Source organism: Artibeus jamaicensis, unplaced genomic scaffold (assembly GCF_021234435.1).
Source record: "Artibeus jamaicensis isolate MK-2021 breed Jamaican fruit bat unplaced genomic scaffold, CSHL_Jam_final contig_519, whole genome shotgun sequence".
NCBI lineage: Eukaryota > Metazoa > Chordata > Mammalia > Chiroptera > Phyllostomidae > Artibeus > Artibeus jamaicensis.
Window position 1 is genome coordinate 48913622 of NW_026521871.1, and position 17672 is coordinate 48931293.

Consider the following 17672-nt stretch of genomic DNA (forward strand, 5'->3'; position numbering starts at 1 on the left):
GGCGGCCTGGGCTGCGGGGTGGCGGGAAAATAACCAGGAGGGAAGTCGGAGAAGCACGTAACAGGTTTCATTGATGTATATCCTAGCAAAGAAAGTCAGCAAAGCTTTAAAACCTTTTGTCGGAGACATTTCCAAACACATAAAAAAGAGAGTAGGAAAACGAAGCCCCATTGTCCCGTCCTACAGCTTCAATAATTCTCCACACACGGCTAAACATTTTGTTTCACCTGCCTACCTACCATCCTACCCACCGGCCCACACATGCCCACACATGCGCAGGAGCAAGTCCTAGATGTCACTTCAGCTGGATTTGATGACCCTAAACTCAAGATGGCTTTCAGAGTTTTAGCCTGGGCTTGCTTGGTTTGACCATTTGCTGACACCAGAGACACAGAAGTAGGTTTGGGGTGAGGAGATAGATGAATCTAGATTTGGACATGTGGAGTTTGAGGTTCCTGTGGAACAGCCACGTGGAGATACCCAGTCAGCTGTGGGGTTTGTGGGTCGGAGTTCAGGCAGGCGGGGACTCCAGGTCTCGGTGTGGGAAGGCAGGCCCGGGAGAAGTGAGCACTGCGTGTACCGGAGCCTGGGCGCCCTGGGGAGGCCTTCCCTGCCAGGGGCGCTGCGTCTGCCCGTGCTCTGGGGAAGTCTTCAAGGGAATAAAACCCAGAATGCTGTTCTTCATGTGTGTCAGTTCTTTAAGAACATGTATGTAATCTCAGTAGAGCATAATTCTGTCCTGAAAGGACACTATAAACAATCTGTTGGCACTTCTAAAAATGGATTAAGGCAATGACTAAAAATTTTACTGTTTTTGTGTTTCTGGGGTATGTTTTCATCTTTATCAAATGTTAACACCAGGTGACATGGAAGAGGTAGTATCCAGCAATTTCCTGATGTCACAACCTGCCCTTGCTTTTTACAGAGACAGACTCTCTGCTAGTGACATGCTCCAGGTCCGGAAAGTGATGGAACACGTTTACGAGAAAATCATCAACTTGGATAATGAGTCTCAAACCACCAGCTCTTCTAATAATGAGAAACCAGGAGAACAGGAGAAAGAGGAGGACATTGCTGTGCTAGCAGAGGAGAAGATTGAACTTCTGTGCCAGGACCAGGTACGGGGGCTTCTGGACCATCGCCCGCTTCTCCAGGGCCAGTGCTCCAACAGTTAGGCAACAGGGTGTAATTATGGTCCCGAGTCTCTTGCCTTTGGTGGGGCTTCTGCTTTTAAAAAGACTGTGAGGAACTCTGAAGGCCTCCCCCCATTCGTGAGGCTCCAAACGAGACACAGGACCATCTTGGTTTGCAGAACAGGCTCAGCTGTGTTAGTTTCAGACTGGGGCGGAGGTGGGGGAGCTGCTTTAAACCAAGATGTACTCGAGGCCTCCCTCCAGGGGAGCAGCTGAAGCCGGTGTGGCTGGCCTGGCCCCGCAGCTGCGCCTCTGCCCGTACCCAGGCCCGTGGCTACATGCGGGGCAGCTGTGTCGGCAAGAGCAGGCCACCACGGGGCTCAGGGAGAGGACATGCTGGGTCACCTGATGAGGCCTGGGTTAACAGTAAAGGTTGTAGCTGTTGGAGGCTTTGACATTTTTATTTTTTGCTGTTCAGGTTCTGGATCCCAACATGGACCTTCGGACAGTGAAACACTTCATCTGGAAGAGTGGCGGTGACCTCACCCTCCACTATCGGCAGAAGTCCACGTGAAGGGCGGCGGGCCTCCTGGGTGCTCCTGACTGACCTTCCTCTGGCCCCAAAAGTAGACCCAAGAAGCCCCACTGAAGCCCAGTGGGGTGAGACTTCTACCGGCCGATTGGGTATGGACCAAGATTCTCTTTCCATTGAAGTGACTAATCGAAATGTAACATAGAAACCAGTCTCCTGTGTAGATTAAGCTGTCCCCAGGGAGGCAGAGGACGAGAGCAGAAGAACCCCCAGCCAACTGTGTCTTGTGAGATGTACCAAGACCCGACGGCGGGCCAGGCTGCACAGACTGGGCTTCCTGCTTTCATTTCAAAGGACCTGATCTTTGTCAGCACTTGTTAGAGACACACTGGTAAGGCGTACGTGTCACTGTTTCAACTTCAAACACACCGTGTAGCTTTTCCAAGTACATTCCGTTCACGCAGTACCTAGGAAGGCTTTTCCAAGTTTGTCATTAAAAACAAACAAATTTTCACCACTTAAAACAGTCATTTGTAATAGGAACTTGCCATTGCGCAATTCTAAAGCCAGCCCGTTTCATAAGTGACCATTGTTGGGCTAGTTTTAACACTGCCCCCGAGACGTGTCCTCCTAGGAGCGTCTGTTGGACGTCCAGGGGCTGCAGCACAGCACTCGGAGCCTGTGCCCAGTGATGCTGCAGCACGCCCAGGGCCCCGGACTGGACGGCAGCCACGGGAAGGCAGCTGTTTCCTGCCTTCCTCTACTGTGTCGTTTATTTAGGGGCAAAACTAGGTGACACCCCAGGTTCGTGCTCTGGATGAGCAGCAAGGCACCATCAGAACTTAAGACCATGATGAAATTTAAACTTTATTTAAATGCTGCCTAAATGTATGGTGTCAGTAGGAGGTCATGGTGAGTTAATTTGATAATTCATAGCCTGGAAATACACATACTTGTTTTTCCAGAGTTTTATATGCAGGTTTTGTTGTTGTTGTTGTTGTTGTACCTATATCGATTTCTTTTCACTGTTCTAACGATCTAAAGCTTTCAGAGACTCATTTGGATCTTGTACAGAGTATAACTTATTGGGGATAAACACTTCAGCTTTTGGCAGAAGAACACACTTTGGATTCTCCCCGAGGCCATATGTATTCAGACTAGAACAATGGCCCGCCCGATCAGACTACCCAAGAGAAGCCTCCTGCATGAAGCCAGAAGCACAAGTGCCTTCAGAGGGCAGTCTATTCCAGTCCAGCAGCCCCCGCCCCCCCACCTGTGCGCGGCCTGTGCCCACGACAGCAGGACTGGGGAGGGGGTGGGGAAGGGTTTCTCGTCTGCACCCTCACAGGTACAGACAGCTAGCTGACAGGCCTGGGTCAGACCTTCCCGTTCGATACTCTGATTCGCACAACTGCAGAAACAGGGTTCCCTCACTGCTGGGCAGCCTCCTAGGACAGTGGACAGCTCATTGCCTCTGGCTCTGAAGACATGAGCAGAGACGCGCCACCTTTCCACTGAGTCCTTCTCCCCTACGCAGAGCAGCGGCTTCTTTTTTAAACAATCCTTTCTATCTGTTGGATACATCAGTGCACCTTTGGTGCACATTTTTTAGCAATAGTTGTGAATTAATGTCAAAAAAATCAGAAAGAACGCATCTGCCAGCCCTCAGCTGTGTTTGACGAGGGCCCTGGACGGCCCTGGGTTGTGCCCTGTGTGCGGAGCCTCGAGGGGGGCTGCGCTCCCCCACCCCCACCTCCCCACCCCCGCCGTAGACGTGACCCCAGCATGGTTGTACTTTTCTTTTCTCCCAGTTAAACCAGTAAGTTCCCAGAAAATAGGAGTCTGCCAAAAGGGTAAAAAAAAAAAAAAACAGATGGTATTTCAGTTGTATAGAATAAAGGCTTTAGTTAAAATATTCAAAATGTAGTACATGTTATTTTTTTCACTTGTCATTTCCCCTCATAGCAGATTATAGAGAAGTTAAGAAACCTCTGGCTTCACAATGACCCTGGAAATCACTAGCACTGATAACCGTTTTACCCTCCCATTTGGGCCAGGAGTGTGTAGAGTGAGGAAGCCCAGACCCTTGGGTGGGGGTGACTTTGCCGAGACTGCCAGGCCGCAGCTAAAGGAGGCTGCCCACCGAGCAGTCCCGTGGTGATTCTGTCCTAGTCCTGGTTCCTGCAGGGGACCCTGGGCTCCCAGACAGCCTAGGAACCAGACTCCAGAAGTGGCTTTGGACACAAGGCCTCCCTGTCTTGTAAGCTCATCTGTGCTGGTGGCCCTGACAGGGTTTGCTTTGAATGTGGTCAGAATGCTAGAAACTTCCAAGTGTTTGCTGGTTTGGGTCCTTCCTGCCATGTACTTGATCTGTGCTCCCCAGAGCTGACAGTCCTTGTGCTACAGGCCTGACAGAGCTCGAAGTTCCCTTTTCAGTGCAGACATTACAAATTAAGCAGCAAAGAGGGTACTTTAGATGGATAGAGACTAGAAGACAGGGCCAGAGGCAGCTTTCTCAGTAATAAGCCGGGCGTGTGGGAAGGATTCTAGCCAAGCAGGAGAGGATGCCAGGTGATGGAAGGGCCTTCCTAGGGGAGCCACCCCTTCCTGCGGGCCGGGCAGAAGGCCCACCCTAGCCTTAGCCTCCCAAGGCACCCCAAGCCTCCCAAGGTGGAGGGAGGAATGGCCTCCCCGCCCCCCACTCCTCCCATGCATACACGGTACTGTGGGAAAGAACAGAAAGGCCCTTATCCACTCTTGCCCAAGCCTGTCATTTCCCCTTGTGGTGGGAGCTGTGTGGTCCAGTCCTGACTGGCTCTGAGAGTCCGCTTAGGACGGCGGAGTTAAACTTGTAACTCAGTCAGCACCGGGACTGGCTGGGTGCCGTGCGCGCGCATGTGTGTGTGTAAGACACAGCCGTGTGAATTTGGGAGGAGAAAGGACTCACCAGTGGGATATGAGGTCTGGGGTGCAGGCCCTGGGGAGGAAGAAACATCGGGGTCTACGCACAGGTGAGTCTCTGCTGAAGGGCCTAGAACTTCCTGCCCTTCTCTCCCAGGAGGGGTGGGCAAGTTCACTGCCTCTCCCCTCCCGCTGTGGCTGGCAGATGTCGGTCAGCCTGAGCCAACTGTGTGCAGGGCGGCACAGGGAGGGATGCGGCACATGACAAGAGAGACAGTATTAGGCCTCCAGGGGTTCCCTGGGTTTGGGCGTGCCTTCTGGTGCAGAGCGGGCCGGCTGAGCTGTGCAGGAGAATCACGGCAAGCTCTACAAAGCAACCCGCAGGCACCCCGTCGCCACACCTGATGCTGCCTGGACCCCGCTGTCTCCTGGGAAGCCACAGAGGCCAAGCGGAGTAAGCACTGGGCCTCGGGGTACATGGCCAATAGATGCCCTTCCCCAAGGCCCAACCACCTCTTACTACCCACTGAGGCATCAACCCCACACAAGCAGCAAGGAAGTCTTCCCTCTACTACCCCAACTCCCACACAACCGAGTCAACCTAGGGGGCTGCGCCCAGGTGCCTGCCCCCGAAAGGACGTGTCTGAGATCCGCCAGCAGGTGCCCAGTTCCCCAAAGCCAGGACCATCACGCAGAATTAATGCTGGGAGGTCATTTCTTGGAGATCGGTAGGGTCTGAGTGGATGCAAGAGCCCCCCCACCATCAGGAGTCCCTGCACGTCCCTCGGAACCACAGCCTAGGAGGCTGGACACACTAGGCTGGGGTCAGGCAAGGAGCTGGGCCCAAAGTGTGCCCTGAGCCACCTCCCCATATCTGGGCCTCTCAAAATGCCATCAGGGGCCTTGTCATCGCCCAGGGTGTTATTCCGGGGTAGAAACCTGGGCCTGGCTGGCTGCCCCCTCAGCCTCAGCCTCGGCCTCAGCCCCGACATCTGGACTCGCCGCACTTGCCGGCTCCTCCTCGGCCTGAGCCTCGAGCAGCTCAGCAGACAGCCCATCTTCTGGCGAGGCTGCAGAGGTGAGGCTGTCGGGAAGGGTCAGCTGAGGCAGGTGGTCCTGCTGGGCCTGGGCGCCTGGGCTGTCCGGGAAGGAGACCTCAAACTCCGACCCAGACCATGTGGCCTCACCTGGAACACACAGGATGGGGCTGTGGAGGCCTGTGGAACCTGGGGCCAGTGTGGCCTGGGCGATAACCCCACTGGCCCCCCACGAGAGAGCTAGTGTACAAACTCGGGGCAGCCCTCCCGGAAGCCCTTCCCAGAGGCCTCCGAGGGTGCGGGCCACTCACCGCCACGCTCATGAGAGCCACTGCTGGAGCAGACGTCCTCCAGCCCCGAGGCTGATGCAGCGGTGGAGGTCAGCCCTGGGAAGGAGGGCAGGCTGGGCCAGACGCTGGCACTGCTGTCCAAGACGGAGATGCCTGACACGTCCAGGAAACCTGGGGGAAAGACCCCGCTCTGTCAGCACGAACCCTGACTGCTGAGGACCTGGCTCTGCCCGTTTCGGAGCATCTGGCTCAGCCTGAGACTAACCGCAGCCACTGGCGGTGCCGCCCCCCGACCCAAAGGGGTTTCCCTCCGCCTATTTCCGGGCAAAGAAAGGGGCCTGGCACTGGGCACCATGGGAGTAGCACAGTGGCAGAGGGCCCAGACCCCTGCTCTGTCCCCAGTTGGCTGTGACCTTAAGCAGGTCGCCTGCCTCCCGTGGACTCCAGCTCCCCATCCATACCCTGGATTAGGTCACCTGCGACCGTCTTGGCGTACAGTAGAAGTCAGTAGATCTGAGGATGGTTTTGGTACTGTCGCCAAAGTCCGGCCCTGAGCCGGGGAAGCCCATTACTCAGCCTCCCACCGAGGGCCTGCTCACTACCTGGGTCCATGACTCGCTGCACTGGAGGCGGAGGCTGAAGAGGAGTCTCCATGGGACGCAGAAGCCCCCCAAGGTCTGGTGCACCATAGCCGAGGCTCGAAGGCTCAGGAAGCAGCCCCTCTACGGAGGAGCCAGGTGCCTGCAGCAGGGCCTAGCGGAGCCAGGGAAGAAGAGGGGCCTGGGAGAGGGCCGCCGGGACGGTGTCGTCCCACCCGGCCCCCAGCCCCTGCTTGCCCCAGAAGCACTGCTCTGCCTGGAGGAACAAACCACCTTGGTGACCGGCCCCCTCTCTGCAGGTGAAGTCAAGTCAGACAGGGCCCTGTTGGCCTGCTCCGCAGCACCGACACGGAGGGGGGAGCACTCTTGCCACCCTGCCGAGGAGCCCAGGTGCCATCTGGCAGGGTCCCACCGATGACCCACAGGAAAAGAGGGTCCTCCTTGAGTTCCAGCATGCCTGGCAAGCAGGCCTCGTGTGTGGTCAGTACAGATCCCAGGCACCAGCCCAGGGCCTGAAGGCTCTCAGGTGACCTGCTCAATCAACAGCCATGAAGGCACGGCCAGACTGCCCTGCACGCTCAGCCAGACAACCGGCCCAACTGGGGCTCCGGGCACCCGGCCCCGGGACCGACTCTACCGCTGACTCAGGAGGCACAGAACATGGCTCTGCCTCCCTCTGAGCTTCAGGTGCCCACTCACAAAATGTAAATGACAGCGAGGGCCTCCCACTGCCCTCATCTCCCAGCCTAAGTGGCAGGAAAACCAAAGAGGGTCTCACTGTCCCAGAATGGGTCCGTCCACCCCCACTGGGTCCAGAGGCAGAGGGAACTCCAAAGGGCCCCACAGACAGGCCCCAGTGAGAAAAGCCTCCAGAATCTTCTCTCTCCCTAGTAGACAGGCCCCTCTGTCCATGTGAAGCTCCCCACTTCCCCCCTGTGGACAGGTGTGTCCCACGTACCTCCATGTAGCCACCCTGCCTGGCACCCGTATCTGGGCCAGGAGGGACAGGAGAGTCCTGGGGGGTGGGTCCAGGTGACAAGGTACCAGATGGCAGAGCACCTTGTGATGGGGTACCAGGTGGTGGGGTACCAGGTTGCGGGACACCAGGTGGTGGGGTACCAGGTGGCTTCTTGTGGTAGCTGGGGGGCTGGATTGGGATCCGATGCAGGTATCCATAGCCGATACCACACCCCAGACTGCCAAAATCCAGAATTCAGTCCAGGAGTTGTCCCGCAGCCCTTCCAATCAATCTCTGTCACCCCCACCCACCAGTGGCGGTGAGGGGGCTGAAAGGGTGCTTCCAGGACCGAAGGCCAGCCTCAGGGTCTCTGGGACCAGGGTCCAGTCCTCTACGCCCACTATGGGACTCGGGTACATGCCCACTGGCTAGGCCCATCCAGGGACCCACCCTGCAGCCTCCCCTACCCCCCGACCCCAGGAAGTACCTGCCCTCTCCACCCCAGGCGGCATTGGGAGTCACAGACACCTCCCGGCAGGAATCGGACTCCGAGTTATAAACCATCAGCTTCAAGGGCTTCCCCTCATGGGACTCGATGAGAGTGAAGAAGTCCTCAGACTGTGACAAACACACAGCACCTGAAGCCTGCTCCCCGCACTGGCACTGGAAGCCCCGCGGCCAGCACCGCTGTCTCCACACCCCGCCCAGCAGCCGGAGCAGGGCTGGGCCTTGGGTTCCTCACCTCCTGGAGCAGCTGGTCGGAGCCAATCACATAGTCTGTGTAGGGGCGCAGGCCAGCAAGGGAGGCGGGTGAAGAGGGTTCCACATCCTGGCGGAAGAATTAAAAACTACTGGCCTCGCTCCTGGAGTGGTGGAGGGGCCAGGGAGCTGCCTCTCCAAGTAGTCAGTAGGACACTTGTCCTCTGTCCCCAGGTCAAGGCCTCGAGCCCAGACTGTCCTGTCTCACTCCTGAACTCCCCTGCCTCCCCCAGTGGAGTGGTCCACTACTCGCCCAGCAGAGGGCAGCACTGGGGCACAGCTCACAACACAGCACAGAATCTGAGCTGGGTTCACCTCCAGACTCCACCAACTGCTAGCTTGGTGACTCTGGACAAATACTTAACCCCTCAGCCTCACTTTCCCAGTGATTAAATGCAGGACATGTACTGCTTACTCACACAGCTGCTGAGAAGGCTTTAAAAATAATACATGTAGAGAACGAAAACCACACTCTGGCCTACAGTAAGTGCACAGCTGCATTGCTGCTAATGCTGCAGGCGTGTAGATGAAGACCCCTAAGCAGGGGTTGGGGGGGGGCAGTGAGCAGGACTGGGAACGAGGACTGCTTTCTCCATCAGAGAGGACCCTGGAAAACTCAACCACCCCATCTCCTAGAGAGATGCAAAGGGCTTTGTTTTGCATATGGACACGCTGAGGAAGGCTGAAAAAGGTCGAGAAACCTCCCCCAAGAAGCCCGTGAGCACAGGGGAGGCTACAAAAATCAGCCAGTTTCCAGCCAGCTAAGGGCACCTGCCTGTCCACCAAGCTGGAAGACCAAGCATTCTTGCGAACTTGGGCAGCATCCATGGACACACATCTTACATGTACACTTGTATCTGTGACAATGCAGTCACTGCTATTCACTAAGGTCAGACCCCAGGGACCTGCCAGAAAGAAACACTCTATGGAAAGACGGAGGCCGCAGCCCCAGCCGCAGCCCCAGCCTCAGCCACAGCATTCTGCAGTACAACCCGCCTTCCAGTAGATGGCAGCCCAACCTTTCAAAAAACTAAATGGTCTGGAGCTGCGATTTTCAAGCTTTTTCATCTCAAGGCACAGGTAAACAAATGACTAAAATTCTGTACCGCAACAAAAAAATGTATTTTTTGCCATTATGACAAAAAATAGATATAATGTCAATTCATTCACACCTGCCAGCTATTGTTGGGTTGGCTGTTATCTTTTCCCTTTTTGACAATCTAAGGAAAAGAGGCCAGTGCTCAAGTAAATACTGAGGTATTGCATGTTTTAAAAGTTCTTGTGGCTCACCAGTTGAACATTGTTGGCACAGAGGGTTAAAAAATGCCCCAAGTCACATGGCTAACAAGAAACAAGGCACCTGGGCAAGTAAAGGGCTGCCCCTCTGGGGCGCTGGAGTGAGTGAGACCAGACCCTGCGCTCAGAGAGTCCTCTAACAGACCCCTGGCCCTGGCCTTATCCCAGCTGCCTCCCCCACACCCCCGTGTCTGGCCCCATCACCTTCCCCGCAGGCCCTGCCCATGCAGTACAGGCCCAGCAGCCGACTCGCCGCCCCACCCCACCCATGCCCCGCCCCCACTCACCAGCACGTGCCACACGTGCTCGTTGGCCCTGTGGAAGCTGCAGAACCGCACGCTGGCGCCCAGCAGGCCCGGGCCGCCCCACATGTTGCTGGGCACCACCTCCACCTCGCGCACCTTCATGGTCTTCATGTTGAACACCTCCAGCTTCACGGGCTTCTCCACGTTGGCTTTCAACAGATCCCTCAGGGTGTCAGTCTCCTTGTTCTATGGGGGCAGAGGGCTGACTCCAAGGACGGCCCCCTCCACACCCAGGCTGGGCCACTCAGACAAGTCTGGGTCTGAGATGGGGCAAGGACCTTGGTGGCCAGCTGCCCCAGCAGGGCCTGGTGTGGATGGGCTGGGGCGGTGTCTGGGCCCAGGTCACAGGCCATGCCCGGGCCTGCAGCCACTGTAACCCTCACCCCCCAAGCAGTGCTAAACCTGCCCCGCACAGCCCCCTCTCCCACCCCAGAAAACACAACAAAGCAAAGAGACTGCCAGCCAGGCCCAGGGCACGGCAGCACTGTCCCACTCTGAGCTGCCCCTCGGCTGGAGCCCACACGCCTCTCCTGCCCCAAGAGGCAGGCTCCTTAGGCCCTGAGGCCACTCCAGGAGTCCGACGGCCCACCCTGGATCTCAGGAGCTGAGATCCGGCAGGGCCTCCCTCTGGAAGAAAAGGGAGTCAAGAGCTGGGCGGACACGCGCGCGCACACACACACCAGTGACACAGCAAGGTCGAGACAGGGTGAGGGGCTCACCAGCCGCGAGTGCCCGATGGTGATGATGAAGTCGAAGTAAGGCTCCAGGCCCGCCTGCTGTGCTGGTGAGTTCTCCTGCACCTGTCGAAGGGCAGGGGCCAATCACCACCAGCCCAGTGACCTCCCAGAAGCCCTAGCCTTCAGTTTTCAAGACTGCCACCACTCCCTGCGTCCTGACGAGGAAATAGGCACTGGCATGAACTGTTCTGGAGCAGCCATCTGTGGCCACTGTCACGGTGAACTCCATCCCCTCTCACTCTGCTCCCGGGCACAGATTTTCCTCTTTAGGGAAATGGCTGTCCCCTAGACATGAGCTGCAGGTCATGCTCCCAGAGAGGCCGTGTAGGGCTGTCCTGCGGGCCACTTGTAGGCCACGTGGAGCAGGGGGGCGCAGGCCTGTGGGGAAAGCCAGGAGGGCTTCCCAGAAAGGTTTAGATGTGGACAGAGAGGGCGGGCCCAATGTCCAGTGGAAGTGGGCCGGCCTAAGGATCGCTAGAACCAGGGCTGTGTCCGTAAAGAGGCAGCGTGGCAGGCAGCCTGTGGCCGGATCCCAGAGGGCCCCAGGCCCTGTGGTGACAGGTCCAAGGTCAGCCCAGCAGGTGATGGGAGCTTCTGAGGAATGGTGGCCGAGGAGAGCAGACCCCAGGGGCAGGAAGAGGCCTAAGCTGGAGAGCCTGGTGAGAAGGGCCAGATGGGGCAGACATCTGCTCCAGGAGCCCACGGGGGCTCCCTCCCAGCCCTGCCCGGAACAACCAGGGCTGCAGCTCCGGCAGAAGTCCCTCTCAAAGGCCCCATTGACAGAGCCTTGCTCTAACAACGTGGCCTTTATCCCCAGGCCCCAACCTCGAAATCAAAAATGGGCTCCACACCCTCAGGCCTTTGGCTGTGCGCACTTGATGCCCTGCTGGTTCAGTACCTGCCAGGCCCCAGCCCAAAAGACAAAGGGCTCATGGGGCCTCTGGTTCTGGATACCCTGAGGCTTCTGCCACCCATCAGCCCCTCCGGTCCCACATGCCCCAAGCTGATGAAGGCTCACCACCGAGCCTTCGGATCAAAGCCCATTCGGCTCTGGAATCGGGACTCCTTTGTAGCAGTGTCACCAGATGAACCCCTGCTTGCCACCTGAGGATGCCGCCATGGCTTCCAGTAAGAGCAGCCACTGGAGCCCTAGTGAGCCTGGCTCGGAGGGCAACTGCCCGGAGGCCCTGCTCCCCACCCCTTTTGGGGGAAAGCTGGGACCAGGTGGCTTTTGAAAACCAAAGGGCAATAATCAGAGACAGCTTGGGGAGAGGTGTCCCTGCTCGGGGCCTCTCCCGAATCATTCCACCTCCCTCTGGTAAGAGCAGTGTCCAACCTTTTGGCATCTCTGGGCCACACGCTAAATATACAAACGCTAACAAAAACTGATGAGCAAAAAAAAGGTTTTAAGTGAATTGATGATTTTGTGTCTGGCCACATGTGGCCTGCAGGCTGCAGGTTAAACACAAGACTCTGCTCCAGAAGCCCTGCCACCCAGCACCTGCCCACTATGGCTGCTCTCCAATCATTAATCACGTCCAGAGGCTCGGGTCCCTCCCCGCCCCTCCTTCTCCAGGCCCAGCCTCCCACCCCCACCCACCAGAACCTCTGCCTACCCTCTCCTGTGGCCTCATCCTCTATCTGGCTGTATTCACTGCCCTTGCCCTGGGCCCTGGCATTGTGCACCACGGCTCTGCAGCGGAAATAACCTATGCTGCTGCCCACTGCACCCCTGACACACACCCCCAGTCCCACAACCAGCACAGCTCTGCCTGGATCTCCCTTAGGGGGATCCCATCACACCCAAGCCCACAGCCCACAGGCCCCACCTGTGTTCCCCATCAGGGAACCTCCTGTGATTAACAATGACAGCAGCTCATGCTCAGTGAGGGCTGGCTGGGCGCCAGGGGACAGCACCACCTGCTTTGCATTTCACCCTTTTCCTAGCCCCTACTCAGTGCTCAGTTATTCAGGAATCTGACCCCAAGAACCCCGCCCCCGCCAGAGCCTGCTGGAACCACTGCCCTGTGCTGCTGTTTCGGGCTGAGCCCTCCACTGCGGCTGGCTCCCTGAAAGCAGGGGCCTCTCTGGTGTGCTTGGTGCACAGCAAAACACCAATAGTTCTAGGCAGCATACCTGCTCTTCAGTTTTTAAAAATGTGAACAATTAATGTCACCTCTCCACTTAAAACCTCCCAATGGCTCCATGTCTCATAATGAAATCTGAAATCTTCAGGACAGCGTGCAAGGCCACGAAGTCCAGCCTCACCCTTTCCGCCTCCTCCTCACTCAGGCCACACTGTCCCAGCACAGCGGCCTCTCCTCCGACCTTCACCTCAGACACAGTGGGCACACCCCCACCTCAGGGCCTCCACCCCCTCCAACTACCTCCACAGAACACTCCTCCCCCAGACGCCTATATTGTGTCCTTACTTTCTTCCCAGGATTCTACCAAACGTGACCTGATTGGAGGTGTTCGTGGACCCTCCCCAAAACAGCACCCACACCCCACTCTGTGTCCCTTCACCCTGCTTTATCTTTCTCCCAGCAGTGGTCATCCCCTACCACATGTTTCAGTGGAACCTCGGTTCTCTAACTTAATTTGTTCCAGAAGGTGGTTTGAGCAGCAGATTGTACAAAAACCAAATCATACAGGGAAGATCATACAGGTATCAGCAGGAAAGGGTTGTCCAGTTGAGAGCCCAAGTCCAATAACCAAGACTTTCTTTTCCTGTGAGCACCTTGTTCGAGGCTGGGAGATGTTCGAGAACAGAGGTTTGACTGTGTTTCTTGTCTGTCTCCCTGCTGCCATGCAAAGGCAAGAACTGGACGATGTCTGCTCTGTTCGCTGCTCTGTTCACTGCCACAAAGAATGTAGCACAGAACTACCGTATTTTGCCGTGTATAATGTGCACCACATTTTTGGCCCAAACTTTCAGGGGAAAAAAATCTTTTATTTGAATTTTTAATTCAGTGATTTATTTATTTCTATGTAGATACTTGTTTTTGTATTATAAAGAAACTGTAGCATTTATTTTTGAACCTATGACAGTACAAGAAATGTGATGTAACAAATAATTACAAAACACAAGAACAGATACAAGATATTGCGGGTGCTACTCATGTATAATGCGCATCCTTATTTTTCCCCTGGACATGTGAGCCAAAAAGTGTGCGTTGTACACAGCAAAATACGTACCTGTTCTTGTGAACACTGACCTCCAATTCCTGAATCTCTCCACTCTGCCCCTCTCCTTGGCGACCTTCCAGTCTTCGTCCCCACCCCGTCCTTTGCCAGTATCCTCAGTTACTCTGCTTTCCATCAAATCTGTTGGAAGGCTCTCCTGCTGGATGCATTCCATGGCCCACTTTTCCTGTGAGGTGCCTCACTGTGATGTCCACTAGAGAAAGTCCATCACCAAGCAGACCTTGTCACCTCCGGGTCCTGAAGCCAGCACAGGTCTCATTTTAGTAAACCCTTTCTTTAGCTTCCCTCCCCACCCACCCAACAGAGCCTGCCATCACAACACAGAGGCCACGCGGGATCCAGGCACCACACTGACAAGTCTGCACGTTCTCTGCAGCCATCCAGGCTGCACGAGGGAAAAGGGGTCCTTCCCGGTTCTGGGTCTTCCCACCTGGGTTACAGCCCCTCCCTCTCCACAGTACAAATCCTGACCCCAAGTCTCCATCAGCTGCGAGCCCCTCGCCTCACCTTCAGACTCGAGGAACCCCACTCCATCCCCATGTTCCCGGGGCTGTTCACTCACACCTCCTTGCAGCGACACGGAAAGGGCCTTCTTCTCAGCGCGGCCTTATCGCGTCTCTCCAGGATCGTTCACCCTGGGACCCTCCCCCTGCAGCAAACGCCCTCCCCATGTCTTCTGCGGGGTTCTCCCGCTCCCACTTGCCCTGGCTGGTTCCACTAGTCCACGAGCTCCGGAAGCCCTTCCGACCCCACCAGGGGCGGCAAGTGCGCCCGCGGGCCACCAGCACCCGGCGTCCACTTGGTTTCCCGGACTCCTGTACCCAAGAGCGGGGACCGCCCGGGCCTCCGAGTTGCTGGCTGTCTCCCCCGTCCCGGCACGGAGCGCGGCACACAGCAGCAGATAATAAAGGTGACCTAAGTGTACAAATGCGTACCGACTGGACCTGGCGCCGTCTTCACCCGGGATAAGTGCTACTCTGGGCTGCCGGACCTGACCAGGAAACGCGCCCGCTTCCTGCACAGCTGGCACTGGAACGGGTGCCTGGGCCACTGAGACCGCAGACTCGCCGGGCGCCAGGGGTGCCGCGGGGTCGCCCCCCCGCGGACGGCTCCCACCTGGAACCCGGTATCCCCCCTCCACTCTGGCGGCCAAACTACGGCCGGGTCCCCGCCTCCGCCGCTGTCCGGCCGGCGACCAGGAGACCCAGAGTGTCAGTGCGGGCTCCCGACCCTGATCGCCGCTGAGGCGACTCACCCCGTGTAGGTGGAAGCCCTCGGAAGTCTCCGCGGGCTGCTCGGTGCTGGACCCCAGCCCCATAGCAGCGGCCCGGCTCCCGCGCCGGCGTCCTGAACCGCAGCGCAAACCCGGCCCCACCAGCGCGGACTCGCCCTCTCGGCGCTCAATTACCAGCGCCTTGTCACGTGGGCACCTTGCCACGCCCACCCTGGAGTCTGACGCTCTTAGCAACCGGCCGGCAGCTCCGTCTCCAAGGACGCGCGCGCCTCCAACTTCCGGCCGCGAGAGGCGTGCCCTGGACCCCGATTCAGGAATCCGGCCCTGCTCTGCCGACCAGATTCGGACTCCGAGCCGGGAGCTCCCGGAGATGAGCAGCAATGACTCCTCCCTTATGGTGCGTGGCCCTGGCGCTGCCCCGCCGCTCCCGTTGGGACTCTCCGCCCCTGGCCCGGCGACCCCCGCGCCTTGCTGTTCTCTTTGCTGCCTCTCGGACCGCTCCTCTTTACCCGCCTTTCGCTTATCCTGTGCCGCTACAGGCGGTCCTGGTTCCTTCCTGCCTCACTGCCCCTGGCGAGTGCATCCTTTCTGGTCCTCACCCCCAAATCAGTATCCCCACGCAGTCCTGTCCCCAAGCTTTCCCAAACCGACGCACCCAAACCCATATCCATCATCTTTTCATCATCTCCTCTTCCCCTACCTGTGCCTCTTCCATGTCCCCCACCTCAGTAGGAGGCACCACTTGACCCCCCAGCTTTACCGTTTCCTCATACCTAAGCCCCCATCCTATCTATCAGCAAGAAAGGTCAGCTCCCAAATGTCTCCTGAGATCACCCACTTCTTTTATCTCCTAATCCCACATCACCGCCATCTCTCCCCTGGGCACCTGTAACAGTCCCCCTCTCAGCTGGTATGGCTACTTCAGCTCTCTTTACCAGCAGTACCTCCTACCCATACCCACCTACACACACACACACAGCCACCGGAGTGAGTTTTGCAAAGAACATATCTGACTACATCCCTCCCCTGCTTAAAATCATTCCACCTGCTTCTGATTACCCTCCGGATGATGTCTGGGCCCTTTCACATGGCCTACAAGGCTGTTACAATCCACCGACATCTGTCTCCAACCCCAGTACCCACAAACCTTAGGGGAAGTAAGACTCACACTTTGAAATCTCAGACTCTGTTACTTTGTGACCTTTGTCAAGCCACAGTCTCCATGGCTTTCAGCTCACTTCACTGGGAAGGATATGTAGAGAATAATACAGAAGATAATGGATGTAAAGCGCTGCGTACAGTTTCCAGCAGGTGGTTAGCCCACAATAAGTTGTAAATAACTATTGATGTAATTATTCTTATTACTAGTTCTCTCTCTTTCCCCTTAGTTCCTTCCTAAGACAGCTTGAGTTGAATATTCCATATTCGAACCAGAATCTGTGGACAATTCCAAAACAAACACCTCCAAACTCCTTCCCTGGGGGAAACTTCGTGGAGTCACTCCTGGGGCTGGTGAAGAGGTTGAGACTTGAATGTTCTCTTCCTTTTTCTTGTACAGAAATGAGGATGAAGAAACAGGGGAGGGAGTGGGTCAAGCAGAGACAGGGAAGGGCCACTGCAACCATGTCTTCTCTTTCACAGGCTGGGATCATTTACTACAGCCAGGAAAAGTACTTCCACCATGTGCAGCAGGCTGCGGCTAGAGGCCTGGAAAAATTCAGCAATGACCCTGTGCTGCAGTTCTTTAAAGCCTATGGCGTCTTCAGGGAAGGTAAGGACTGGTCAGTGTTGGCCTCCTGACTTGGGCACCAGTCCAGCACTAATACCGACTCTACCTAGATGCCCACTTCTACCCCAGCCATGGAAACAGTCTTACACTCAGTGCCTAATCCCCAGGTGAAGCCACAGAAGCCTGTGCAATTCATATCTAGTTGACTTTGAGACCTCAGTGGGATCACCATGGTAGCTTTGCACCTCAGTTTCCCCGTCTGGACAGAGAGATGGCTGCATGATTATTGGGCTGATCCCAGGCTTGGAAGCTGAGAGCTGGTAGTGCAGGAAAAGGAGGAAGCAGTGGGTGTGGGTACCTGCAGATATGGTGCAGGAGCAGGGAGAGGAGCGGGGCCCATGCCGGTGCTGACTCATTACCATTTAGAAGGTGGTTCTGGGCTAGGGATGGACTGAGCTGCCTGTGGCCACCATTGGTGGACATGGAGGGATCAATGTAATCACTGGCTCTTGAGCAACTAGCTGGAAATACCCTGAGGTCCTTCTTCAAAACTGACCCAAGTCAAAAATCTCAGCCTCGCAAGAATTCCTGTGAGTACTCACGAGTACATCCTGAGCTCCAAACCCTCCAGCCCTGACAGTCTGGACCATGGTGTCAGCCGCCTTTTCAAGGAGCTTCAGCCTCAGGGACCTCAGGCCACTGGGGAACTTTTGGACCAGTTAGTCCTCTGATTCTGGGTGAAGCCAGGTGATGCCAAGCCTTGGGTCAGCCCTAATAAGAGCCCCCACGTATATGCCGTGGAGCCTGGAGCCCAAGAGCATAATCACGTGCTCTCTCTTTGCAGAGCACATCCAGGATGCCATCAGCAGCCTGGAGAGCATTCGGAATCACCCCGATGTGTCCCTGTGCTCCATCATGGCCCTCATTTATGCTCACAAGTACTGTGAAACCATCG

General features: G+C 56.5%; 3 protein-coding genes across 6 annotated transcripts in view; 2 read left to right on the forward strand and 1 right to left on the reverse strand.

Moving 5' to 3' along the window:
* WDR48 (WD repeat domain 48) overlaps nucleotides 1-1707 on the forward strand; it is a 43845-nt gene extending 42138 nt beyond the window's left edge. The window contains exons 18-19 of the mRNA XM_037148205.2: nucleotides 926-1118; nucleotides 1612-1707. Coding sequence (XP_037004100.1) covers nucleotides 926-1118; nucleotides 1612-1707 — 289 coding nt within the window. The remainder of the gene's footprint in view (nucleotides 1-925; nucleotides 1119-1611) is intronic.
* A 1837-nt stretch (nucleotides 1708-3544) lies between these two features.
* On the reverse strand, nucleotides 3545-15151 carry GORASP1 (golgi reassembly stacking protein 1). 2 transcript variants are annotated; one of them, XM_037148206.2, is made up of 9 exons: nucleotides 15010-15151; nucleotides 10530-10610; nucleotides 9793-9996; nucleotides 8193-8279; nucleotides 7938-8068; nucleotides 7451-7688; nucleotides 6496-6646; nucleotides 5915-6064; nucleotides 3545-5753 (listed from the first exon to the last, which is right to left on the reverse strand). In XM_037148206.2, the coding sequence occupies exons 1-9, from the start codon at nucleotides 15070-15072 to the stop codon at nucleotides 5488-5490; spliced, it is 1371 nt and encodes a 456-aa protein (XP_037004101.2). In that variant the 5' UTR covers nucleotides 15073-15151; the 3' UTR covers nucleotides 3545-5487. The 2 variants fall into 2 exon arrangements, with proteins under 2 accessions (XP_037004101.2, XP_053524982.1); XM_053669007.1 differs by having other exon boundaries at nucleotides 10491-10610.
* A 140-nt stretch (nucleotides 15152-15291) lies between these two features.
* The window catches only part of TTC21A (tetratricopeptide repeat domain 21A), a 33411-nt gene continuing 31030 nt past the window's right edge, over nucleotides 15292-17672 (forward strand). For all 3 annotated transcript variants that reach the window (XM_037148203.2, XM_037148204.2, XM_053668955.1), the window contains exons 1-3: nucleotides 15292-15385; nucleotides 16630-16759; nucleotides 17562-17672. In XM_037148203.2, coding sequence (XP_037004098.2) covers nucleotides 15359-15385; nucleotides 16630-16759; nucleotides 17562-17672 — 268 coding nt within the window. In that variant the 5' untranslated portion in view covers nucleotides 15292-15358. The remainder of the gene's footprint in view (nucleotides 15386-16629; nucleotides 16760-17561) is intronic.